This window comes from Physella acuta, unplaced genomic scaffold (genome assembly GCF_028476545.2).
Source record: "Physella acuta isolate Inbredline_101_S28 unplaced genomic scaffold, ASM2847654v3 ptg000078l, whole genome shotgun sequence".
NCBI lineage: Eukaryota > Metazoa > Mollusca > Gastropoda > Physidae > Physella > Physella acuta.
The window spans coordinates 776,223-803,575 of NW_026731598.1; the positions used below are offsets into that span (position 1 = coordinate 776,223).

The window sequence follows — 27,353 nt, forward strand, 5'->3', positions numbered from 1 at the left end:
TGTGCTTAAACACTCTACGAATGCCGTTACGTCCATCAAAATGAATATGGGCATAATTATTGTAAGGAAGCCCTACAAACATCATGCAATAAATAGAAACATAATAAAGATGTCCCGATAATATATGAAACGAACATCGGCATATAATTACTGTATGTATGCCCTTCAGACATTCAATAATGAATATAAGCATAATAAATATCATCCGATAATATATAAAACGGATATGGCATAACTGCTGTAATTATATAAATACAAACGTGAATACAAGTAAATTACTTTAAAGATGCCCTGACGATATATAAAATGAATGCGGGCATAATTACTGTTTGGATGCCCACAAAACTATTATGATGAATATAAGCAAAATTACATTAAAGATGCCCCTACAGTGTATAAATTATAATCATGGGCTTTAATACTCTATGGATGACCATAAGAGTATAAAATGATTATGGACATGTTCTCTAAAAGATACCCCTACCTACACTATACCTAAATAAGTATCAGATACTCAATTAATTGAAAGACTGCATACATTTATTCGGGGAATATCAATGACTACTATGTCACCGATGCCCCTTTCTCCCTGAAGTGTTATGACACGGACAGTACAATGACTTTTGTTGATTGTAAAAACACATTTCGGTGAATTCGGCAAATTGATAATTCTGCCTAGGTAGACAAACCTAAGAAGTCTTTAAATTTTCCTAAAAATAAAAAAATAGAATATATATTATATAATTATATATATATATATATATATATATATATATATATATATATATATATATATATATATATATATATATATATATATATACATATACACATATATATAAAACAATTTTTTTACCCCGTTGGTGGATGCCCCCTTGATGTGGATGCCCGGGGCCCCATCCGCCCCCCCCCCCTCTGCACGCCACTGAGGCCAGCACGCGGGTGGGTACCTGCCGGTTCAGTATATGTAACTGCCGCGAATAAAAAGATCGGATCTGGGTGAGGCAAAGCGTAGCAGAATTTCAGTTGTGTTTTTAATCGTGGAGCGTACGGTTCGGCTTTGGTGATTGTACAATATGGCTGAACTTCGAAATTATTCACCAAAATCGACGGATAACGGTAATCATTTTAGTTATGTTTTGTTAATGTAGATCTAGTCTAGATCTAATAAAAAAAAATTCATAAAAAACGTTTTAATAACAAGCTTTTATGTAATGATGCACTAAAAAGTAGAAAATAAATTATAGACTACTATTTAAATAACTATAAAGAAAAGCGTGGGTCACTTTAGTATCTATTGGATACCTTTGACCTTTACTAATGTTAAGGAAGACACCCACGCTTTTCTTTATAGTTATTTAAATAGTAGTCTATAATTTATTTTCTACTTTTTAGTGCATCATTACATAAAAGCTTGTTATTAAAACGTTTTTTATGAATTTTTTTTCAGTACTTTACATGTTTTATCTATAATAGAGTTACATGACTAAAAACCATTGCGCGCCTACTGAACATCACGTTCAGTAGGCGCGCAATGGTTTTTGAACGCAGCCATTACGTGGTCGTGATGGCGCAGCTATTGATGACGCGTGTGGTGTGGTTGGCTAGACATGCCTACTAAGTCGGTCCAAATTTTAATTAATTCATAAAAAATCAATTAGGCATCCAATTAAGTCAAATTTAGTTTCAGATTGCATTGTCTTCATGTCTTGACCCACGTGCCAACTGTGAATCGTGTCGGTCAAGTAGAACTGTCCGAATTTTCACTCCTGCGTTTCAATCTAGACAGACTGTCGACAGACTGACGACAGAGGAAGTGAGTTAAATAAAAGCTTGTAAAAAAAGTGTAAAATTATTAGGCTAATAACTGTGTATTTTTTATTTTAATTAATTAAAGATTTTGGCCTATCTAGCGGAGTAAAAAAAGATGGGCCAGTGTGTAAACTTCAAGAGGATGCGTGTTTTTAAACAGACATTCTCTACACTAGTCTACACAAATACAATTATAATGTGGACGCTTTTAGAAGGAATTACAGATATATAGATCTATTACTTCATTATCATAGTTTAGATAACGTCTGGCTAGATCTAGGTCGAGAATCTAGAATTTTATTTATAACTAGGCATGCTGCCCAGCTTCGCTTAGGCTTTCGAAAACATTGAGAATTTGAATGCTTAATTAATTCGCCCGAGGGTCGGTCTACGACCTCAAGAGTTATGAAGAGGTTCCTCCGTGGACATTTTTTTTCGATTTATAGCTCATATAAGGTACCGGTCAGTCGAGGTCAGTTTTGACCCCATCATCGTAGACTTTTCGGCCAACCGGCCCCCGTGTTCTGTCGCCCCAAGGCAAGATCCTGCCAAATTTGAAGCGCCTGCGGCGCCGGGAAGTGCCTTATCGGACACCCGACAATCTAGATCTAGATCTAGAATCCTAATTGAATTTTTTTTTTTAAGTTTAGTCCGAGCAAAATAAAAAAAAATACATTAACCAAGTTGACTTGGTGGATCTCGAACTCGCACCACCTGCGTGGTTTATAGTACACTAACATCTCCGCTATTTAGGCACATTATAAAATACAGAGAATGAAAGACGTATTTTAAAATCTTAACTTACGCGAATATGCCTATGCTTTCAAATTAATTTTTTTATCCCAAATTAGCCAGTTCCAAACAAAGATTTTGTATAAATAAATGTTATGAGTTTAGGCCGGAAAAATTGTATTGTATACATTTCATAGTGTAGCCTACGTAGATCTAAATCAAATTTGAATGAAATAGTTCATTTCTTTTTTATTCTAAACACGGCAGATGACGTCATTAGTAAGCAATAGTGTCGTCACGGTTTTATGCGTTCTTTTACACATCTATTAATGCTTTTCCGGTTGCATAAATAATACTGTTTCTCTACATTCGAATACGCCTTTATTTTATATTTTTCTTCTTTAAATAAAATTGTGGTTATACATTTAAAACATCTAACATATTATTTTCAACAAAAGTCCGTATAAAGTTTTCCATATATTGCTGCCGTTTCTGACGTGATGTCCGGCGAAAATTTTTTGCGGACAGAGAGAGAGAGAGAGAGAGAGATGTGCGAACGTGGCCCATTATAGTTTTACTAGGCATGCTGCCCAGCTTCGCTTAGGCTTTCGAAAACATTGAGAATTTGAATGCTTAATTAATTCGCCCGAGGGTCGGTCTACGACCTCAAGAGTTATGAAGAGGTTCCTCCGTGGACATTTTTTTCGATTTATAGCTCATATAAGGTACCGGTCAGTCGAGGTCAGTTTTGACCCCCTCATCGTAGACTTTTCGGCCAACCGGCCCCCGTGTTCTGTCGCCCCAAGGCAAGATCCTGCCAAATTTGAAGCGCCTGCGGCGCCGGGAAGTGCCCTATCGGACACCCGACAATCTAGATCTAGATTCCTAATAGAATTTTTTTTTAAGTTTAGCCCGAGTATATTAAAAAAAATACATTAACCAAGTTGACTTGGTGTGTCTCGAACCCGCACCACCTGCGTTGTTAAAAGTACACTAACATATCCGCTATTTAGGCACCTGATGAAATACGGAAAATGAAACACGTATTTTAAAATCTTAACTTACGCGAATATGCCTATTCTTTCAAATTAATTTTTTTTAGGCACCTGATGAAATACGGAAAATGAAACACGTATTTTAAAATCTTAACTTACGCGAATATGCCTATTCTTTCAAATTAATTTTTTTATCCCAAATTAGCCAGTTCCAAACAAAGATTTTGTATTAAATAAATAAGTCTTGAAATAGTTTAGTCCTAATATAGAAATTTATTTTTGGTATTGATTTTAGAGAAGTTAGTCTAAATCTAGATCTTAGCGTCTACGTCTAGATCTAGTTATTGCGTAGATTTAGATTTAGATTTAGTCTAGATCTAGAATCTCTAGATCTAGAATCCAAATACATAAAATAAATTTTATGAGTTTAGGCCGGAAAAATTGTATTGTATACATTTCATAGTGTACGTAGATCTAAATCAAATTTGAATGAAATAGTTCATTTCTTTTCATTCTAAACACGGCAGATGACGTCATTAGTTAATGTATAAGCAATAGCGACGTCACAGTTTTATGCGTTCTTTTTCACATATATTAATGCTTTTCCGGTTGCATGAATAATACTGTTTCTCTACATTCGAATACGCCTTTATTTTTTATTTTTCTTCTTTAAATAATTTTGTGGTTATACATTTAAAACATCTAACATATTTTTTTCAACAAAAGTCCGTAAAAAGTTCTCGATATATCGCTGCCGATTCTGACGTGATGTCCGGCGAAAATTTTTTGCGGACAGAGAAAGAGAGAGAGAGAGAGATGTGCGAACGTGGGGATTTATAAATTAGGATTTATAATAATTGGTATTATTATTATTAATTACATTAGTATGATTAGTATTAGTCAGTGGCGTAGCTAGGATTTTCGGGCCCCTTTGCAAAAATGATCAGTGATCCTGATGTATTTTGCACTATATTATTAAGTAGTTTTGTAAAATGTTACAGGCTTACAGTTGATGTTTTTACAGTAGCATCATAATGCTGGGGAAGAGGTGACAACACTTAGGCGCGACACCATGACAAAACCTTGTAAATTTTACTGTCAAAACTATGTTGTATCCAGCTAAAATAATAAAAGAATAGTAACACCCTACCGAAAATGCTAAATTGTTGGGGATGATGTAAACACGTGTAAACGTAGTGTTACACCCAGAGGCGTAGCTAGGGCGGGGCGGGGGTGCGGACCGCACCTGGTGCAGTGGCGGAACTACAAAACAAGGGCCACCCCGCAAAAAAGTTTTTTAGGCCCTCTTATATATATATATATATATATATATATATATATATATATATATATATATATATATATATAAGCACAAAATACGAACATAGGATACTCATTGCTGGCCTGTTCGGGATTTGAAAAACATCAATTTAATGAAATTTCAACATTTTGTCATGTGTATAAGTGCATTAGTCTGTTTTGTGGGAAAATCAGTTTTAATTAATTGTTGACAGAAGCCCTCTAAACCTTTAGTCAGTCAAAATAATATAAAACATGAAAGCTTTGTTATAAGTAATGGTATCTCAAGTTAGGTTTATTTTATGTTTTTTTTGTATTTATATTAATAATTTTTTAAATATTATAGATTTAATACACTTCCTTTTTATACAATGTTATTATTTAAAAATTACTTATAAAAAGTAATAATTAAGGGAAGATATTTGCTTTTTTAATTTGTTTAATACGAATCTATTAAAAGGAACTTATGATCACCCCTATTTGACTATTTTAAAAATAAGGGAAATAAGTCAGGGAAGTGGTTTGAACATTTGCTTATCTTTGATAAGTTTAATTGTAGGAGAAAGACTCGGCTTTCACAGTTGTTTAAAACAAAGGGAAAAAGAAGATACAAGAGCGTGGGGTGGTGTCTATAGAATAAAGATAATCCAACCGCAGCTACTGTAATTTTTAAAAAAAAACAACCATCAAGTCAAAAATGCAAGAAAATTTACTTTTTTTTAACTATTAATTTTTTTATTATGGTCGGCTCTGGGCCCCTAAATGGCGTTCCGCCCCTGACCTGGTGACACCATTTTGGGGGGTGACAGCAAGGCAAAAAATTGCAAAATATACAGAAGAAAAATGCCCTTTTTGCCATTTCCATTAATGATTATTTAAAGCTAAATAGGCTTTTAAGTACAAATTGACAATTATTACAAGGTTGAGGTGACACCATGATGTGAATCTGCTAAATATAAAGAAAAAATGCTACATCCAACTGTATTATTAACAGACTATAGATAAGCATAGTTACTATTAAGTCTGTAGGTCGACATACAAACATACAAAGTGAGCCCCCCCCCCCCCCCCGAGATGTCTGGAAGAATCTCTGATTATTAGGCATGGGCCCTGTTCAACCCCCCCCCCCCCCCCTACTGAATCCTACTACTTATTGTAAAGTAATAAAGGACTGGGGGGGGGGGGGCTTTTTGGAACTTTTAATTATTTCTACAATAGAAAAGAAACTGTATTTTCATTTTCTTCTTAAAATTATTTATATAAAACAAATATTAAAATCCCAATGTAAAAGTTTTATTTTTTAGAGGAAAAACGTCCCCTAAGTGCCTTGGGCCCCTATGCCTTGCTTACGCTAGCTTTATGGTAGCTACACCACTGGTATTAGTCAGTATTAGATCTAGCTAGATGTCTAAAAACTTAAGTACTAATCTACAAACTAAGTAAGTAGATCTAGATCTAGTACGAGGCATGTGGTCTAAGTCGCCTCTAGACCCTAGATCAAATGTACTCAGATCTAGATTCAGGCCAGTTATGTTTAATCTTAAATCTGTAGGGTACTCTACTTACTAGATTTGCTTGCACCATAAATAAAATAGACAAATAGGCCTATACTATATTGCCACTAGTGACTGGATACTACTATATTTAACTATATAGCTCAAGGCCTATATACTATATATATAGACTACATGTAAAAAAAATTGAAAACAGTATGTTTATTGGATTGAAAACTTTTCTACTAATTTGTAACATTTTTTATGTTAACCCTAGATCTAATTTTATTCGTTATCAACTTACAGTCTTATAGATTTAGGCTTATAATTAAACATGTGTTTATAAATATTTTACATTCCAGAATATCACAATGTTACAGTGCCTCCAGATTATCAAAATGGAAAAGATCATATAACAAATTATACCAATGGAAATCTCTCTGATGTACCTAATGGGAAAGAAAATAAGGCCACAGATGAGGATGAAAAAAAGAAGAAAAAGGAAACTATTCCTATGGTTGGGCCTTTAGATGTGGTAAGTTTCGTTATCTGTTGATAAGTAAATTTAGCGTGTGTGTTGTTTTTCGTAAATTTTTGACATTAATCTTTTACCCATACTTTCTTGTGTTGTTTTAATTTTTTTCATAGAATCTTTCACATTGATCTTTTACCTATACTTTCTGTGTTGTTATTTTCATAACATCTTTGACATTAATCTTTTACCTATACTTTCTGTGTTGCAGAGGCGTAGCGACCCCTCCCGGCGCCCGGGGTGAACTTTCAGTTTGGCGCCTCCCCCCCCCCACACACATATATATATATATATATATATATATATATATATATATATATATATATATATATATATATATATACATATGTGTATGTGTGTACGACAGTCAGGAAAAAAAATTAATAATTACGCTGTATGATTGTCGCTCCTTTTGCATGATTACAAGACTTTCTCTATACTTCGTATATACGAGAAAGTAAAAATTCAATCATGATCTATAGCTAAATATAATGTATATTTTACTGTATGGCTCGGAGCTAGGTTAAAGACAGTGGAGAATGAAAAGGTGTGGTTAGGACACAATAAGAGAAAGACAAAAAATAACATCACTATGCAGGTGCTTGTGTGAGGTCCACGGGGAAAGGAGAAGAGAACAATACCAAATAAGTCCTGAAGGAAATCGTTTGAAATAGAGAAGGAGGAGGCTGTGCTTCCTTAGGAAACCGAAACTAATAAGAAGAAAATCAAAAGAGTTTAGAACAGTGGGTTGCATCGAACCCAAGAGGCTCGGTAAGTCAGTCTCAGGGCTTCTGCGGAGGTCAAGACACACGCCTGACCCATATGATTCACGATCAGATTTTGTCAGTGTGGACGATACAACTATTAAGAAGGGTTCGGTGATTGCGCATATGAAACTGTTAGTTAAAAGATAGGAACCACTGCTTTAGAGTGTACTTTGTAGAAGGTGCAAGCTTATTTGGTCTACTTTTGGTCATGTCTTTGGAACAATTTCGATAATAGTAGGCCCATATTACAATTTTAAATTATCAATTAAGTTGAGTAAAGTGTTAGAAAAAAGCAATAAAAAATGGTCTGTTCAGTACAAAATACTAATTTTATTCTCACTTAAAATTTTGGCAAAGAGTGTCGCTTTCCACCACCCACCAGTCTGCTATTTTACTGATCGGATAGTGATACAATAATTCGTGATATTTATTTCTCTTTAATGCAGTGATCCAGGTAAGATGTAATGCAATGAAGTAAAAGTATCTGATCTCTCACGTTGAAGTTGAGAGAATCGTAAGAATCTTACAAAGAACTAGTCGCATTATTTCAGAGCAAAACTGGGTAGTGAAATCGTACATTAAGTGTTAATAAGCGTTTTCTTTTCTATGTGTTAAAAGAGTTATCTACTCACCGATCCAGTACAAATCCTGCGGTTTTTGTTGCTGAAAAAGCGCCCCTCCCCCCCCCCCCCCCCACCCACCATCTTTGACAAAAATGGTAGAGCGAATTGTAAACGTCACCTACTAATTTTTTTTTACTTTCTCGTATATACGAAGTATAGAGAAAGTCTTGTAATCGTGCAAAAAAAAAAATCGAGATTTTTACAAATCTCGACGTTTTACATCTCACTGATACGGAAAAACATAATTTTGCAATCTTGTCCGTATGTCTGTGTGTCTGTCTGTGTGTGTGTGTGTGTGTGTGTGTAAACACGATTACTTGAGTACCGTTACAGCTAGGTTGCTGAAATCTCATATATAAGTATTTTATCAAAATCGTAGATCCGTATAAACTTTTGAGCGATTTCCGATAACCGGAAGTGGTACTTTTTCTACTTTAAATTTTTCAAAAGCCTATAACTTGAGTACTATTTCAGATAGATAAATGAAATTTAACATTTAAGTAAAAGATCTAATTCTCTACCTTCTGTCAAATTTTGGGTAATTTCCGTTGACCGGAAGTACTAATTTACGCTATTTCCGATTTCTCAAAAAACGCATGTAAAATTATAAAGTACTAATAATATTGCGCACGATTATGCACATTTTTTTTGTGTTCGCTTGGTGCGCAATTCTTTTTTCTATGAGATTCTATTATATTTTTAAAAGTTAAATTAATTAAAAATCATGTCTATATTCCAAGTTATATAAGAATATTCGAGAAAGTTTAGGGGAGATCACTCCCGGTTTATTATGTTACACAATCGTAAATACGCTTTAGTACTATGGGTTTCTTAATTTCTTTTCTAAGTGATATCAGTTATTTATTCCTTAACCCGGTGTGAATTTTTGCTATTTTACTATTTTAGTTTTCGAAAAAGCGCTCTCCCCCCCCCCCCCCCCCCACATCTAGGAAACCTGGAAAGCGATTTTTTTCCGGTCACTGTTTCTTAAGGTTATACGTTTTAAAGTTACACAATCAAGGTAGAAAATAGTTAAATCCGTATGCAAAAGCTCTTAATCGTTAAATTTCTTACTTTAACTGTTTATAATTAAAAACTGCTGCTTAAAATGAGCTTTTAATTTTTTTTTCTACCCCTTTTGGCGCCCCTAGGGGCTGCGCCCGGGGCAGCCGCCCTCCCCGCCCCCCGTAGTACGCCTCTGCTGGTTTGTTGTTATTTTCATAACATCTTTGACATTAATCTTTTACCAATGCTTTCTGTGTTGTTGGTATTTTCATAACATCTTTTACATTAATTTTTTACCTATACTTTCTGTGTTGTTGTTTTCATAACACCTTTGACATTAATCCTTTACCTATACTTTCTGTGTTGTTGTTATTTTCATAACATCTTTGACATGAATCTTTTACCAATACTTTCTTGTGCTGTTTTGTTATTTTGTAAATTTTTGACATGAATCTTTTTCCTGTACTTTCTGTTTACAGTTCAGGTTTTCAGATTCAGTAGACAAGTTGATGATGGTGATTGGAACAATAGCTGCCGCAGTTGCAGGTGCTGCTCTCCCTGTCATGATTATTGTCTTTGGGGAAATGATTGACACGTTTGTAGACACAGAAAACATTGAGTTGCTGGTCAAGGAATTAAAAGAATATGTACAATATAAAGGACTCAATGAATCCCAAGTGATAAAAAACCCATCTCTTTTACAGTAAGTTCATATTAAACAATATATAATATATATCAGATATAGCAGTTTATTATTGTTTATATTGTTTGTTTACATTTTTTAAAAATTATTGGCTTTTTATGTTTCCCCTAGAAGTATGTCAAATATGAAATTGTACTTTATATTTTTAATCAAATATTTACACTAATCTATCTTTGTGTTTAAGGGTTCAAATGTTATTTTTAAAATTTTATTAACATTTTTAGTCAAATAATTACACTAATCTAATGTTTTTTAATTTACATTGTTAATCAAATATTTACACTAATCTAATGTTTGTGTTGAAGGAATAACTGTGATGATATTAAAAAATACTACAACAACAGCAAAGACTGTGACATTCTTTTAGAAGACATTGTCGATGACATGCAGGAATACGCCATCTACTATTGCAGTAAGTAGACATTGTGCTTACAATATCATCAAAGATAACATCTAAGAATGTATGTCTTAACTCTATTATGTGTAACTCTTGAATCTGATGATGTGTGCATTACATAAATGGGATGGTATAGTAGAACCATAGAGTGCTTGACTGCTAACCCAAAATTCTTGAGTCAGTAGGACGTTCACCCAGTTCTGATGGGTACCTGACTCAGAGAAAGTAAATGTAGTTGAGCATAGTGCTAATTACACTATCCCTTCATTCGCCACTGTGACTAAAACAGGTGAAGTTTACTTCACCAGCCCCACGAACCAAAAGGTTCAAAAGGGTACTACCATAACACAACCAATAGATGTCTAAATGTTTTTTATTCAATCACATAAACTTTTTTCTAAACCAAACTAGTTCTTGTTATTAAAAAAAGCGTGGTTAAACTAGTGTATAGAAGAGTATGGTTCTAAACTCAATCCATTTGCTTACAGTTATTGGAGCAGGTGTACTCATTGCCTCCTATCTACAAGTGGCGTTGTGGATGACTGCGGCTGAGCGTCAGGCACATCGCATCCGGCAGGAATTTCTCAAGAATGTCATGAGACAAGACATTGGTTGGTTTGATACACATGAAGCTGCTGAACTCAACACAAGATTGGCGGAGTGAGTTGAAATTAACACAAATGTTAAGACTAGCTTAGGATTGTGACTTGACTTTACAAAAAAGTTTACACAAGATGAGTTGACATGCCAAAGCTAAACCACCACATATTTTAAGAAACACCATATAGCCTAAAACATGGGATGGCATAGTCAAATGGTAGAGCATAAGACTGCTAACCGTAAAGTCTTGATTTTGAATCTGGGTTCAAGTCTAGATAACGTATCTGAGTCCACCCAGCCCTGATGTATACCAGATGCATGTTACCGGTAGGTGGCTGGGAATAGTGCTCATATTCCTTCATATGCTGATGTCACAGAAACAGATTAACTCTGCTTCATATGCCACATATATGTCATATGTCAAAAAGGAAAGTTTAAACACCACATATCCTAAAACTAAACACCATGTAGCCTAAAAGAAAACACCAAATATTCCACAATTAAGCACTAGATTTACAGAGTAATAGTATGGAATCTGAATTTCTATTTTCAGTGATGTGGCGAAAATCCAAGACGGAATAGGAGATAAAATGGGCACCTTCATGCAGTGGTTTGCAGCTTTTATTGCTGGTTTTGCCATTGGCTTTGCCAATGGTTGGAAGTTAACTCTTGTGATTCTGGCAGTCAGTCCATTGTTGGTTGGTGCAGCTGGACTTTTCAGCAAGGTTAGTTGACAAAACGTTAAAATTATATGGCTGATACAAGGTCAGGTTCAATTGTTAAGTCATGCAGGTAGGCCTATTTGGAATATATATGAAAAAAATTGTTTTAAAATACTTCGGTCTAATTAAAAATTGTTTTAATAAATTGCTACTCTTAGTTGGCATCTTCAATGACATCAAAAGAGTTAGAGTCTTATGCTAAAGCTGGTGCTATAGCGGAGGAAGTTTTTGGGGCTATCAGGACTGTTGTAGCTTTTGGTGGCCAGGAGAAAGAGGCTAAGAGGTAAGGAAGTTCTGCAATAGAAGTATGTTATCTGCCAGTTCACTGAATTTGTTGGTTGTGTGAGTTATACAAAATGCTGTAGTCTATTGATGCAAGTTGCTGCAATTTGTTTGTTGTGTGTTTGCTACACATATTGCTTTAGTGCAATAATACAAGTTGCTCAAATTTGTTTTGTTGCAAATGATCATTTAAATTGTTATAGATTGTTTTCCTTTGAATTAACTCCCTTATTTGTGTATCAGTTACAAGCTAGATGATAGTTGATATAGCTTTCTACCAGTTAAATTAGAATGCCCATCATTTTGATATAGTTTTTACCAGTTAAAATAGAATGCTCATCATTTTTATCAGGTTACGTGCACAGGTAAAAGACATTTTTTTCATGATATAGAGATATATAAAAGGCCTGTTACAACCCTAATTTAAACTCCTGTTTGATGCTGATCAAGTTAAATTATTAAATGTGTTGAAAACCACTTCCCTCAGCTTTAAAATGCATGAAGCCCAATTAGGCTTATTAAATGTTGGCCTTGAATTAATAATCTATCCAGGATGTCTCATACTTCTTGCATGAATGAATTGGAATTTGGTTAAGTTTGTTTAAGAATGTCTACTGTTTTTGTTAATAAACATGTTGGTATTGATAAAATATGACTTAAAATTAATCCAACTTATAAAAGTACAGTAATTTATAAGTTTTAATTGATTTGATTGTGTGAGCTAACATATTTAAATTATACCCAGATTGTCATTGCAGAATAGTTGTGGGATGGGCTCGTCTTTCAAAAAATAAATACCTTCAATTAAAATGTTAATCAAGTCAATGTCTTATGTTTTGTAATTAAATGATATCTTCACAATGTATGAAATATTATGTCTTGCTAGCATTACTTGTGAAATTCATAATAAAGCCAATACATTTGAGGGTTTAAAAACAATGTATGTGTATTTTCTATAGCTTCTTATACATTTTTTTGTTGACAAGGAATCCATTTTTTTAATGCCTGTTTGGTAGTATTCACTTTAATATTCTATGTGAAAAATTCATTTTTTAAATGGTTTAATCATTATTATAGTCAGTTTTCTTAGTATTCAGACCTTTTGTTGGTTAATAAAGATTTTAAAACATTTTTTACTGAACATTATTCATTGAGTATTGTTACTTGGTTGCTTTATTTTAAATTTACAGAGTTTCTTTTTCCCATCCTTACTGATATTACTGATATGATCTTTGTTTGAACAGATACACTGTCAACCTAAAAGATGCTCATGAATTTGGTATCAAAAAAGGACTGACCAATGGAATTTCAATGGGATTTATTTGGCTTGTTATTTTTGGCTGTTATGCTTTAGGCTTTTGGTATGGTGGAAAACTGGTCAGAGAAGACGACCACTACACTGTTGGGAAAATGATTGTAGTAAGTTTTTTATAAGCCATAGAATATTGATGTTGAGGTATACTTGGGTTTATAAACTTAACTGTAATCTAAGAATGCTCTAAAGCATAATAAATATAGAAATTGTTCATTCCTGGACTAAAACCTGCAGCTAGATTTAACTTTGAATTCTTTTCAGGTCTTCTTTTCTGTCCTAATTGGGGCGTTTTCATTGGGTAATGCTGCTCCCAGTTTACAGTCTCTAGCTACAGCACGTGGCGCCGCCTACATCATCTTTCAAATTATTGACTTGGTAAGTTGGGCCGCCTACATCATCTTTCAAATTATTGACTTGGTAAGTTGGGCCGCCTTCATCATCTTTCAAATTATTTTCTGGGCAAATCCCAACTCATATTTTTTTTAATGGACTTCCAGCTTTACCAATATTTTCCAATGTAATTTGTTTTATTAAACTTTTCTAACAGAAATCTGCCATTGATAGTAGTTCAAAAGAAGGCAAGACTCTCCCAAATGTGCATGGTACTATCAATTTTAAGAATATTCATTTCAGCTACCCATCTCGTCCAAGTGTCAAGGTAAAGTTGATATTAAAATTGTTTTAAATGCCTTTGAATCTTTAGTGTTTTATATCCAGGTTGTTTTTTAAATTTTGCCTCAGATTAAATATTTACTTAATTTAGTAAAATGCTTTAATTTATTGTCCAGATTTTGAATGGCTTGAATTTGGAGGCTAAACCTGGCCAGACTGTTGCTTTAGTGGGCTCCAGTGGTTGTGGTAAAAGTACAACAGTTCAGCTCTTGTTAAGATTTTATGATCCTCATGATGGAGAGGTAAGCATAGATTTAATTATTAAACCTCATTAATGGGTCTAATACATGATTAGCAAAACTTTAAAAAAATATTTTTGTAAATATAAAATATGTTATGTTGTAGGCTTTTTAAAAATTTGTCCAATACATGTGTTTAAAAAAGAAACCTACATAAAACCCATATATTCTGATCTACACTTTTCAAGAATCTTAATATTTGCTGCTACTTAAGAACTAACACAAAAATATTGAGACATTGAATATTCAAGATAGTTTAACATAGTAACATACAATACTCTAGTGGTTTTTTCTTGTGATAATTAGGTACAACTAGATGGAACAAATATTAAAGAGCTGAACATCAAATGGCTGCGTAGCAATATTGGGCTTGTTAGCCAGGAGCCAGTGCTGTTTGCTACAACAATTAAGGAAAATATTCGCTATGGTAGAGATGATGTGACTGAAGATCAGATCATTCAAGCCACCAAAAATGCTAATGCTTACGACTTTATTATGAAATTACCTGATGTAAGTAGCCATGCCCTGTGATGCTAACTTAGAGTCTGGGGTTCTTTTTTGTTGTTGCTTTTTTTTTTGTCTTTAGGAGTTTTGATGTGATAAACATCTTTAGATTTTGAATGTAAATTGAGTCACCATTGGTATGGAGTGTAGACAGAGTGCTTGTAAACTTCAATCTGACACTGGTCTGGACAAGTGATAAAAAAAATTGAATCTATTGTATCTACTCTATAGCACTGTCTGATTTTGTTGTTTTATAATCAGTTTATAGCATGTTACTTAGTTTGATAATTTTTTATATATGCTTGAAAAAAAATTATGTTCCTTTTGTTTAGATTTGAACAAGCATTAAATTTCTTTAAGAAAAAAGGAAAAATTCTTGCCTGTCTGTTTAAGGTTTGATGTTATTTTTCCTCCTCCCCAGAAATTTGAAACGCTGGTTGGTGAGAGAGGAGCTCAGCTTAGTGGTGGCCAGAAACAGAGAATAGCCATAGCTCGAGCACTGGTCAGAGATCCAAAGATTCTGTTACTTGATGAAGCCACTTCAGCCCTTGACACAGAGAGTGAATCAATAGTGCAGGATGCCCTCGATAAGGTTGGGGGACATTTTTTAAATGGATTAAATAGCACTGTATCTATTGAAAGAAAAAGTAATATAATATTACTTGAAATTTTTTTAATCAACACTACAGTCACTTGTTAGTCACTTTTTCAGTTTTCTAAAGTTTAGTTTGACTAATTATTGAACTCATTCTTAATTTATATAATCTATTTTCAAACATTTTTTAATTTTAGGTTTTTATGCTAAAAAGTTTTTATTATATGTGCTAATTTAAAACAATATTCAAATTTGAAACTACTGTACAATTAAAGTTATATAAATTGGACTTAGATTTTACCTTATGGAACGCATTACAATTAATTTGAACTTAAATTATATTAAAATAAATTGAATGTTTTTGTTCAGGCAAGACAAGGAAGAACAACTCTTGTGATTGCACATCGCCTTTCAACTATTAAAAATGCAGACATTATTGTTGGCTTTAACAAAGGAGTTGTAGCAGAAAAAGGCACACATGATGAACTGATGGCCATCAATGGGATTTATCATCAACTTGTTACTAATCAGGTATGTTTAGAATTCACAAATTTATAAATCAATCATTTATTATCCTGATGGTAAAGTCATGTTAGAAATACTAAAATGGTTGCATTTTTTAAAAGCATAAGTAATTTATAAAAATTTAAAAATAACTGATACAGTATACTTAGAAATAGTTAAATGATTGTTACAATTTTATTTTGCATTTACAGAGTCAGAAAGAGGCAGAAGGTATTGTTTACTACTTTATTTTTACTATTGTTATTTGTAATGTTTGTTTTTCTATCTTAAAATAGGCAGAACGTATACAAAATATATTTTTTTTTATCTTAAATTAGGCTTAACATAGTTTTTAACAATGTTTTTAAATCTAAAAGAACAAGAAGAAAACGCCATTGATCTTAGCGAAGTCAAGCACAAACCATCTTCAGCAGGACAAAAGGATCTTATGAGGCAGGCTTCTCGTGTTGATCCTAAAGCTGATGAGGTAATAGCTCTTATTTTTTAGAATTATTTTTCCTTTTAATTAAATTAGTAAAAAAAACATTTTATTTACCTGATCTTAAAAATATTTGAAATAAATGTATCAAGCTTTGTATGTTATTATTTCTCTTCAATTGTTGCAAAAATAAAAGGATTTTGAATATAAAGAGGTATGAATTATTGCATGATTGTATTTCCTAATTGCTCTATTAAATAATTACAATGTTTTGTTTGAAGTAATTGCTTTTAAATTATTACAATTTAATTTTTTAAACACAATTAATACTCTATTGTGGAAGGGGGATGAACATTTAAAATGCCTATTATTTTTTAACATAAATACTTCCTTGGAAAAAACTACAACTTGAAAAGTTATTTTATTGCGCACATACTAACATAGTTTTATTTTGTTGCATGTTTTTATTTTAAAATTCAATTTTTGTTGTATCTTAAGAATTGATTTCACTTTAAATAATTTTACCATTTATTTAAACAATCTAGAAAAACACAAGTGCACAATATAAAAGCCTTAAGCTCACTATATTATAGGAAGAATTTCTTTGATTAAAAGACTTAATTTAGTCAGGGATGACATGGCTGGGTAGTAGAGCACTTGACTGCTTAACCTAAGGTCTGGAGTTCAGATCTTGTTCTAGACTCAAGACTGCAGGATGTCCCTGAGTCCACCCAGCTCTAATGTGTACTTGACTCACATTAGAAATCAAGAAACATGAACTCTACTTCATCTGCCCCTTGGACTGTAAGGGGAATATGACTTAAGTCATTTTATATTTTATCTTGGTGTCTATAGAAACCTGTGTTTGATGGTGTATTGGGTTATGTAATATGTATCATTTTTAACCCTAACAAGTTTGATTGTTGACAGGAATAGTGTATTGGTTTCTATATTATGTATACTTTCTTATTTTAACCCTATAAATGTCATCTTGACTGGAATAAGAATGGCTAACAAATGCCTCTTTCATACTTCTTATTTTAACCCTTCAACTGTTGGCTTGTTGACAGGAAGAAGAAAAGTTAACAAACGCCCCATTCACAAGACTGATGGCCCTAAATTCACCAGAGTGGTACTTTATTATTCTTGGATGTTTTGGAAGTATTGTCAATGGTGGAGTTCAGCCAGCATTTGCTGTTATTTTTAGCAAAATCATTGCTGTAAGTCATTTAATATAAACAATTAAGTTTAGAAAATATGTAGCCACCCCCACACTGAATGGAACAGATGGCACTGACCCATGTTATTTTATTTGGTCTCCAGGTGTTTTCCAAACCCAAAGATGAACAAGAAGATGACATCCGCGATTACAGTTTGCTCTTGTTTGGCCTTGGCCTCATAAGCTTTGTTACAATGTTTTTACAGGTAATTTGTTACACTTTTTTTACAAGTAATTTGTTACACTTTTTTACAGGTAATTTGTTACACTTTTTTTACAGGTAATTTGTTCTTGTTGTTGTAAGCTCGATAGAAAGGGACAAAAACTCTCCTTTATTGATGAACTAATTGCTCAAAAAGACTAGTGTTTTAGAAGATGTAAATTTAAATAATGATTATAATAATGATTACAATGTAATGAAATGTATGTAATATTTTTAAAATTTAAATAATGATTATAATGTAATGAAATGTATGTAATATTAATAAGATGTAAATTTAAATAATAATGTAATGAAATGTATGTAATATTTATAAGATGTAAATTTAAATAATAATGTAATGAAATGTATGTAATATTAATAAGATGTAAATTTAAATAATAATGTAATGAAATGTATGTAATATTTATAAGATGTAAATTTAAATAATAATGTAATGAAATGTATGTAATATTAATAAGATGTAAATTTAAATAATAATGTAATGAAATGTATGTAATATTTATAAGATGTAAATTTAAATAATAATGTAATGAAATGTATGTAATATTTATAAGATGTAAATTTAAATAATAATGTAATGAAATGTATGTAATATTAATAAGATGTAAATTCTAAGACTAGAAATTTGATTTCACTTGTAGGGCTACATGTTTGGCCGCTCAGGTGAAGCACTCACTATGAGGCTACGTAATCTAACCTTCAGATCCATGTTGAGACAGGTAACTTCAACATTTTTACAAAAAAATATATGTCCGACTTTTCATGGCTCAATTGTTTATTTTCTCAATTGTCCAGATTTTATAGTCACATGTCAAAGATAATTTTAAAGTTTTTAACAAGTCCTGTTGCGTTGTCAGACATAGGCTGGTATTATCTAATACTATTGGAGCCATCTTTTACTTTTATGCCTTAAGTTATTTGAAAGTGTATTTTGTGTTACAGGACATAGGCTGGTATTATCTAATACAATTGGAGCCATCTAAAGTTACATTAAGTGTATGTTGTATTACAGGACATAGGCTGGTATTATCTAATACAATTGGAGCCATCTAAAGTTACATTACTAAGTGTATGTTGTATTACAGGACATAGGCTGGTATGATGATCATAAGAACAGTGTGGGGGCACTCACTACAAGACTAGCTACTGATGCTTCACTTGTCCAGGGGGTAGGGAATCATCTGTTATTATGTCATCTTCAATGTCATTTGTAGTGTGATCTTCAGTGTCATTTGTTATGTTCTCTTTTGTGTCTTGTCATCTGTTTTGTCATATGTCATCTTCAGTGTCATCTGTTTTGTCATTTGTCATGACAACATGTTAGCTTCAGTGTTATTTGTCATGCCATCTTCAGTGTCATTATTCATGTCAACCTTCACTTGTCAATTGTCATGTCTACAATGTCATATCTGTCATGTTTTCCCTACTGTAGGTAACAGGTATCAGACTGGGCACGGCCCTTATGGCCTTTTCCAACATGGGTGTGGCTATCATAATCTCCTTTGTGTACGGCTGGCAGCTGACCCTACTTATTCTGGCCTTCATGCCATTTATTGCTCTGGGTGGGATGATGCAGGTCAAACTTTTGGCTGGGCAAGCTGGCAAGAATAAAAAAGCTTTGGAAGGAGCTGGCAAGGTAAAACGTTATGGGGTTTTCTAGTGAGACGCTTTAGATTGTTTGTATGAGTAGGTCATTTGCTGAATTATGTTGCTTACATTATTATATTTTGTCTAATTATTTTGTTCGACATGTGTGCCTAATTATGATTTTTTTCTACATAATGTTTGTTGAGCAATGTAGTCCACATTACAATGTTACATTTCAATATTTCATGTCTAATACAAATTTCAATTTTAAAGGTTGCTGTGGAGAGTATTGAAAATATTCGTACAGTTGCATCCTTGTCCAAGGAAGAACTGTTCTTCAAGCAGTATATGGAGAAGGTGGAGCCACCGTACAATGAAGCACTGAAGAGAGCTCATCTTGTGGGATTAACCTACGCCTTCTCTCAGGCCATCATCTACTTTGCCTACGCTGCGGCTTTTGTTTTGGGTGCTTATCTTATTGAAGAGAAAGAAATGGATTTTGAAGATGTCTTTTTGTAAGCAAACGTGATTTTTATAGATTTTTTTTTAATATCGATTTTGGGGATTAAGTTTTCTATCATTATTTATCTGCTAATGCCAATATATGCGGTGTTCTCTTTTTAAAAAAATATAAGTTTATATGAAGGGCTCAGTGGAAAAAGTACTTAAGTTATATTTTTAAGACCGGTATATTATTTGATTACCTACCCTTAACCATCCCTATATATTTTTTAAAAAAATGTTTAATCAATAGCATTGCCAAAATTTTGAATGAGAAAATTGTACACAAAAGTCAAGATTTCACCATTGTTTTTGTCCCTAACCCCATTTAGTTGACCATCCAGTTTGCCAATTTTGGAAAAAGTGAATTCCCTTGTTTAGTTTAGTTTTACCTTTGGTAAATTAAAAATGCCAATCATGAGTAGATATGAACAGGTTTGATCTGAAGATGCTTTAGAGCTAATCTGCATTAAAACTTCTAAACTACAGAATGTGCTTTACCCATTACATTGCAATTAAATTTACTTTAAATCCAAATGGCTTGGAGGCAAAACAGTTTATTTCTTGTAGGATTATTGTGAATACATAAATTTATACATTAACACCAGTATGATATTGCCAGTTAATTTAATTTTGGCTTAATATCTGGCTAGGGTTTTTGGTGCTATTGTGTTTGGAGCCATGGGCATGGGGAATGCAACTGCTTTTGCCCCAGATGTTGGCAAGGCTCAGAATGCTGCTAAACACATCATATATTTACTGGACTCTAAGCCCACTCTTGATTACACATCCACTGATGGACAGAAGTTGCCTGTAAGTTGGCTTGTATTTTTGTTATCTGTATCAAAGTGGGACATTTAGAAACTTTTAAAAATATTTTAACAAATTAAAAAGTTATTTAACATATAATTGGACTTAAATTTTTTAGAACTTAAACTTAGTTATAATGACTTCTTAATGACTTATTATAATTATAATAATATTATTATACTTAATTATAAAAATAATTTGAAGACTGTTCCTTAAAATGAACTAATGTTGAGCAAAATAGATGACCATGGGTTGTAAATTTTTAAAATAATAATCATTAAAAAAGTTTTAAAAAACCCACGTTTTCTGATTGAACTAAAAAGTAGAAAATAAATGCTATACATCACAATAATGCAAGCGATCACTCTACTATAAGCGATCAAAAACGTGGGGCGCCGAAGTAAAAGTTATATTACTATTGATTAGATAATACTATTGACTTTTATCAGGGAGCTTGTAGAGAGTCAACAGTATTAGAAACTGTAAGAAAATCACGTTTTTGATCGCTTATAGTAGAGTGATCGCTTGCATTATTGTGATGTATAGCATTTATTTTCTATTTGAAAATGATTCTAACACTTTGAAATCTGTGTATAGGAAAGTTACAAGGCAGAAATAAAGTTTGAAAATGTGACCTTCCGATATCCAACACGCCCCACTGTTCAAGTTGCCCAAGGGCTGACGTTTTCTGTTTCCCCTGGTCAAACCCTAGCGCTGGTGGGCAGCAGTGGCTGTGGTAAAAGTACCTCAGTCCAGCTCATTGAGAGGTTCTATGATGTAGAGAGTGGAAGTGTGGTGAGTTTGTTTAGCTCATTGAGAGGTTCTATGATGTGGAGAGTGGAAGTATGGTGAGTTTATTTAGCTCATTGAGAGGTTCTATGATGTGGAGAGTGGAAGTGTGGTGAGTTTGTTTAGCTCATTGAGAGGTTCTATGATGTGGAAGTTGGTGAGTTTGTTTAGCTCATTGAGAGGTTCTATGATGCGGAGAGTGGAAGTGTGGTGAGTTTGTTTAGCTCATTGAGAGGTTCTATGATGTGGAGAGTGGAAGTGTGGTGAGTTTGTTTAGCTCATTGAGAGGTTCTATGATGTGGATGTGTGGTTAGTTTATTTAGCTCATTGAGAGGTTCTATGATGTAGAAGTGTGGTGAGTTTGTTTAGCTCATTGAGAGGTTCTATGATGTGGAGAGTGGAAGTGTGGTGAGTTTATTTAGCTCATTGAGAGGTTCTATGATGTGGAGAGTGGAAGTGTGGTGAGTTTGTTTAGCTCATTGAGAGGTTCTATGATGTGGATGTGTGGTTAGTTTATTTAGCTCATTGAGAGGTTCTATGATGTAGAAGTGTGGTGAGTTTGTTTAGCTCATTGAGAGGTTCTATGATGTGGAGAGTGGAAGTGTGGTGAGTTTATTTAGCTCATTGAGAGGTTCTATGATGTGGAGAGTGGAAGTGTGGTGAGTTTGTTTAGCTCATTGAGAGGTTCTATGATGTGGAAGTTGGTGAGTTTGTTTAGCTCATTGAGAGGTTCTATGATGCGGAGAGTGGAAGTGTGGTGAGTTTGTTTAGCTCATTGAGAGGTTCTATGATGTGGAGAGTGGAAGTGTGGTGAGTTTGTTTAGCTCATTGAGAGGTTCTATGATGTGGATGTGTGGTTAGTTTATTTAGCTCATTGAGAGGTTCTATGATGTAGAAGTGTGGTGAGTTTGTTTAGCTCATTGAGAGGTTCTATGATGTGGAGAGTGGAAGTGTGGTGAGTTTATTTAGCTCATTGAGAGGTTCTATGATGTGGAGAGTGGAAGTGTGGTGAGTTTGTTTAGCTCATTGAGAGGTTCTATGATGTGGATGTGTGGTTAGTTTATTTAGCTCATTGAGAGGTTCTATGATGTAGAAGTGTGGTGAGTTTGTTTAGCTCATTGAGAGGTTCTATGATGTGGAGAGTGGAAGTGTGGTGAGTTTATTTAGCTCATTGAGAGGTTCTATAAAGTGGAAGTGTGGTGAGTTTGTTTAGCTCATTGAGAGGTTCTATGATGTGGAAGTGTGGTGAGTTTGTTTAGCTCATTGAGAGATTCTATGATGTGGAGAGTGGAAGTGTGGTGAGTTTATTTAGCTCATTGAGAGGTTCTATGATGTGGAAGTTGGTAAGTTTGTTTAGCTCTTTGAGAGGTTCTATGATGTGGAAGTGTGGTGAGTTTGTTTAGCTCATTGAGAGGTTCTATGATGTGGAAGTGTGGTGAGTTTGTTTAGCTCATTGAGAGGTTTTATGATGTGGAAGATTGTTGATTGTTTAAACTGGCTCTAATTGAAAAGTCCTGTGTTTGTTAGTGTTGTGATTTTGTTAAGAATTACTCTCATAGGTAAATGCACTAGTAAACTCTAAAAGCTAATATTTTAAAATTGCATATAGCTCCTTGACAACAGTGAAATAAAGGCACTGAATCTTCAGTGGTTGAGGGCCCAGATTGGGATAGTATCCCAGGAGCCCATTTTGTTTGACCGGAGTATAGCTGAGAACATCACCTACGGAGACAACTCGCGTGAAGTCTCAATGGATGAAATCATCAAAGCTGCTCGTGGTGCGAACATTCATGACTTTATTTCAAACTTACCTGAGGTGAGTGGTTTGGTTATACAATTGTTTTAAAACAGAAGGCCCATTTAGACCTGCGGCAAAATGCCAGATCTTGAGACTGTAACAAAATGCCAGTAACAAAACACCAGACCTTGAGACTAGCAAAATGCCAACCCATCTACCTAAGAACACAACACCAATTTCTTGTTCTAAGAACATTTCCAAATTATGAGTTTATTACTTCTGTGAAATAACAGGCATGGTATTGTAATTTGTTTATGTACAGACCATCTTAAAAAAAGGAAATTTAACTTTGTCAGCAAGTTAGGTGTTGGGGTTTGGGACAATTATCATCTGTTAGTATTTCCACATTTGAAGATGTTAGTATAATTTGAGCACTAGATCATCAGTGTTTCTTTCAGACTTTTTTCTCTGGAGTGCACTTGACATTTGCGGGGGGTGGGGAGGGCGGACACTGGTTATAGTATATGTTTTCTATATAAATTCCATTTCGTTCGGGGGGGGGGGGCAGAGCCCCTCCGAAGAGATGCCTGGAACAAACTCTGTAGATCATTAGTCATCGTACACCCCTTTAGTGCTGCCATATGTTGGTATACATTTAGCACTAGATCATTAGTCATCGTACACCCCTTTAGTGCTGCCATATGTTGGTATATATTTAGCACCAGATCCTATTGATAGAATGTTCTCCAAATTCTTCTACCCAGGGCTATGATACAAATGTTGGCTCCAAGGGGACACAACTCAGTGGTGGTCAGAAACAGAGAGTGGCTATAGCTAGAGCACTGGTTCGTCATCCCAAGATTCTTCTTTTGGATGAAGCTACATCAGCATTAGACACAGAAAGTGAAAAGGTCAGGTTTTTTAATGTTTTTTTTTTTTTTTTTTATTTGTTGAAGGCATTTCGTTTTAAAAAATCAAAATTTTAAAATAGTTTTTTGTTGAAGGCAGTTTTCACTGCTCCTAACCCATATATTTAAAAAAATTTAAAGTGCTATAATATACATAAACATTGTATTTTTTAAAAAGTATAGAATTTTAAGCGGAGTTGCATTTTATTTCAATGTTAATGATTTAAAAAATCAATGTTTGTCATTTAAAATCAAATATAATGGAATTAAATGTAAACATGAAATTTACCCAAGTGTGGCCGATTGTCCTTATAGAGAGTTAGCTGTTCTAAATAAGGCCTCTATTTCAACACCTATTGCTGAATGTATTTATCTTAACATAGCTCTGTAGTTTGTAATGGTGCTTCTATTTTCTTGTACTGCAGATTGTCCAAGAAGCATTAGATAAAGCAAGGGAGGGCAGGACGTGTGTGGTCATAGCTCACAGGCTGTCCACCATCAAGAATGCTGACAAGATTTGTGTGGTCAGCCATGGGAAGATTGCCGAGTCTGGCACACACACGGAGCTGTTGAACAAACAGGGCTTGTATTATAAGCTGGTCAAGAGCTCAATGAGGCACTGATTTGGTTTATAAACAGGGCTTGTATTATAAGCTGGTCAAGAGCTCAATGAGGCACTGATGTGGTTTATAAACAGGGCTTGTATTATAAACTGGTCAAGAGCTCAATGAGGCACTGATTTGGTTTATAAAAAGGGCTTGTATTATAAGCTGGTCAAGAGCTCAATGTAGCACTGATTTGGTTTATAAACAGGGCTTGTATTATAAGCTAGTCAAGAGCTCAATGAGGCACTGATGTGGTTTATAAACAGGGCTTGTATTATAAGCTGGTCAAGAGCTCAATGAGGCACTGATGTGGTTTATAAACAGGGCTTGTATTATAAGCTGGTCAAGAGCTCATTGAGGCACTGATGTGGTTTATAAACAGGGCTTGTATTATAAGCTAGTCAAGAGCTCAATGAGGCACTGATTTGGTTTATAAACAGGGCTTGTATTATAAGCTGGTCAAGAGCTCAATGAGGCACTGATTTGGTTTATAAACAGGGCTTGTAAAGCTGGTCAAGAGCTCAATGAGGCACTGATTTGGTTTATAAACAGGGCTTGTATTATAAGCTGGTCAAGAGCTCAATGAGGCACTGATTTGGTTTATAAACAGGGCTTGTATTATAAGCTGGTCAAGAGCTCAACGAGGCACTGATTTGGTTTATAAACAGGGCTTGTATTATAAGCTGGTCAAGAGTTCAATAAGGCACTAATGTGGTTTATAAACAGGGCTTGTATTATAAGCTGGTCAAGAACTCAATGAGGCACTAATTTGGTTTATAAACAGGGCTTGTATTATAAGCTGGTCAAGAGTTCAATGAGGCACTAATGTGGTTTATAAACAGGGCTTGTATTATAAGCTGGTCAAGAACTCAATGAGGCACTGATGTGGTTTATAAACAGGGCTTGTATTATAAGCTGGTCAAGAACTCAATGAGGCACTGATTTGGTTTATAAACAGGGCTTGTATTATAAGCTGGTCAAGAGCTTAATGAGGCACTGATTTGGTTTATAAACAGGGCTTGTATTATAAGCTGGTCAAGAACTCAATGAGGCACTGATTTGGTTTATAAACAGGGCTTGTATTATAAGCTGGTCAAGAGCTCAATGAGGCACTGATGTGGTTTATAAACAGGGCTTGTATTATAAGCTGGTCAAGAGCTCAATGAGGCAATGATTTGGTTTATAAACAGGGCTTGTATTATAAGCTGGTCAAGAGCTCAATGAGGCACTGATGTGGTTTATAAACAGGGCTTGTATTATAAGCTGGTCAAGATCTCAATGAGGCAATAATTTGGTTTATAAACAGGGCTTGTATTATAAGCTGGTCAAGACCTCAATGAGGCACTAATGTGTTTCCATCTCTTTATGATATTTCAGGTCCTTTGAAAATAATCATGTACAAACTAACAGGCTTTAACACGTACAAAAATATTTTTCTTTACACTAGTTTATATTTCTGTCATATTTACTTTTTGTCATACTTGCAATATTTATTTAAATGCCAGTTTGTTATTTTGTCATTGAAATATTTATATTTAACCTCTTCACTGTACCCAGTGACCTCAACACCTCTGGAAGTTTATCCACCTGGGCTTGATAATTGGATTGACATTCGTGGCAACAATGTGTAACTAGAGTTACCAGTTAGTTTACAAACATTGTCTTTTTTTAATGTCCAGATTTTATTTGCTAAAGTTGTAGTGCTAAATCTGATAACATGAGTTAATAATGACGTGTTTTTTAATCAACCTATTTAATTTAATTATACAGACATAAATTATTTTTTACAAATTTAGAAATCCATTTGTATAACCAATTTACAACCAACTGAGGTGATATATTTTACTTCTGGCTAAGTGTATAGCTGATGTTCTAAGATCTGTTTTCTGTAAATAGATAATTCTGTGATTCTATGTTATCAATACACTTTGTTGTTAAATGTTGAAATCAAATTAATTCATGTCAGTTTTTTACAATCTTTTTATTCTTTGCAATAATTGTGTTTTTTTTTCAGTTTCTGTTTAAAATAAAAAAGATTTATGCATGGTGTGACATCTTTAGGTTTTGTATATCATAGCTGAAGTTAAAATAGTTAGTGATGCTAGTCATTTTAAAACTTAGTCGTGTTTTATGAGCTTTATTCCTTATGTGAGGAATTTTAAAAATCATTGTTTTAAAAGTGTTGAATTTAGTTGTTAAAAATTAAATTAAATTGTTTTTTTGTTGATATGTTTTTACTGATGTGCACAATGTTATATGAAAGATATAAGAAATCTGTGTTAATGATATAATCAGGATTTTAAAAACTTGAATCTTTAAAACCTGGTGAACTGGCATTCACTTGTTGTCCAATGTTTCAAAGTTCAAAGTTCAAGTTCTCAATGAACTTGCCATGCTGTATGTGTATAATGCCAGTAGGTTAGACCAAACCCCTCAACCGGTGTTTCTTTCAACTCCTCCACTTGACCAGGCAGTTTTTGCCCATCTGCGTGTTGCTTCTAAATGTAACTGTTAAAAATTAATATACATATCCAGGTGAATTTGTATTGTGTTATCACTGACTTTTTAATATGATTGATTTGATATTGTTCTAATTTACCTCTTATTATAGTAGGTAATTTTTTAATGCTTTTTTTCCATCAAAAGTCTGGTTTTTTAAATTTTATTTCATGTAATGTTCAGCTTTACTTCCTATGAATGTGTTATTGAAACATCAGTTTAAAAGATAAGATATCTAGACCAG

General features: G+C 33.7%; 1 protein-coding gene across 1 annotated transcript; it reads left to right on the plus strand.

The window, feature by feature from the left end:
- The first annotated feature begins 987 nt into the window (after positions 1–987).
- LOC131954444 (ATP-dependent translocase ABCB1-like) lies at positions 988–24,727 on the plus strand. The gene is made up of 28 exons (XM_059318119.1): positions 988–1,119; positions 6,694–6,866; positions 9,738–9,961; positions 10,267–10,373; positions 10,847–11,018; positions 11,512–11,683; positions 11,839–11,963; positions 13,207–13,381; positions 13,539–13,652; positions 13,825–13,935; positions 14,066–14,191; positions 14,495–14,698; positions 15,114–15,284; positions 15,657–15,818; positions 16,004–16,022; positions 16,169–16,278; positions 16,427–16,444; positions 17,301–17,450; positions 17,554–17,655; positions 18,314–18,391; positions 18,758–18,841; positions 19,105–19,308; positions 19,533–19,774; positions 20,414–20,573; positions 21,168–21,365; positions 22,969–23,175; positions 23,862–24,008; positions 24,431–24,727. The coding sequence occupies exons 1-28, from the start codon at positions 1,077–1,079 to the stop codon at positions 24,626–24,628; spliced, it is 3,996 nt and encodes a 1,331-aa protein (XP_059174102.1). The 5' UTR covers positions 988–1,076; the 3' UTR covers positions 24,629–24,727.
- The last annotated feature ends 2,626 nt before the right edge of the window (positions 24,728–27,353 follow it).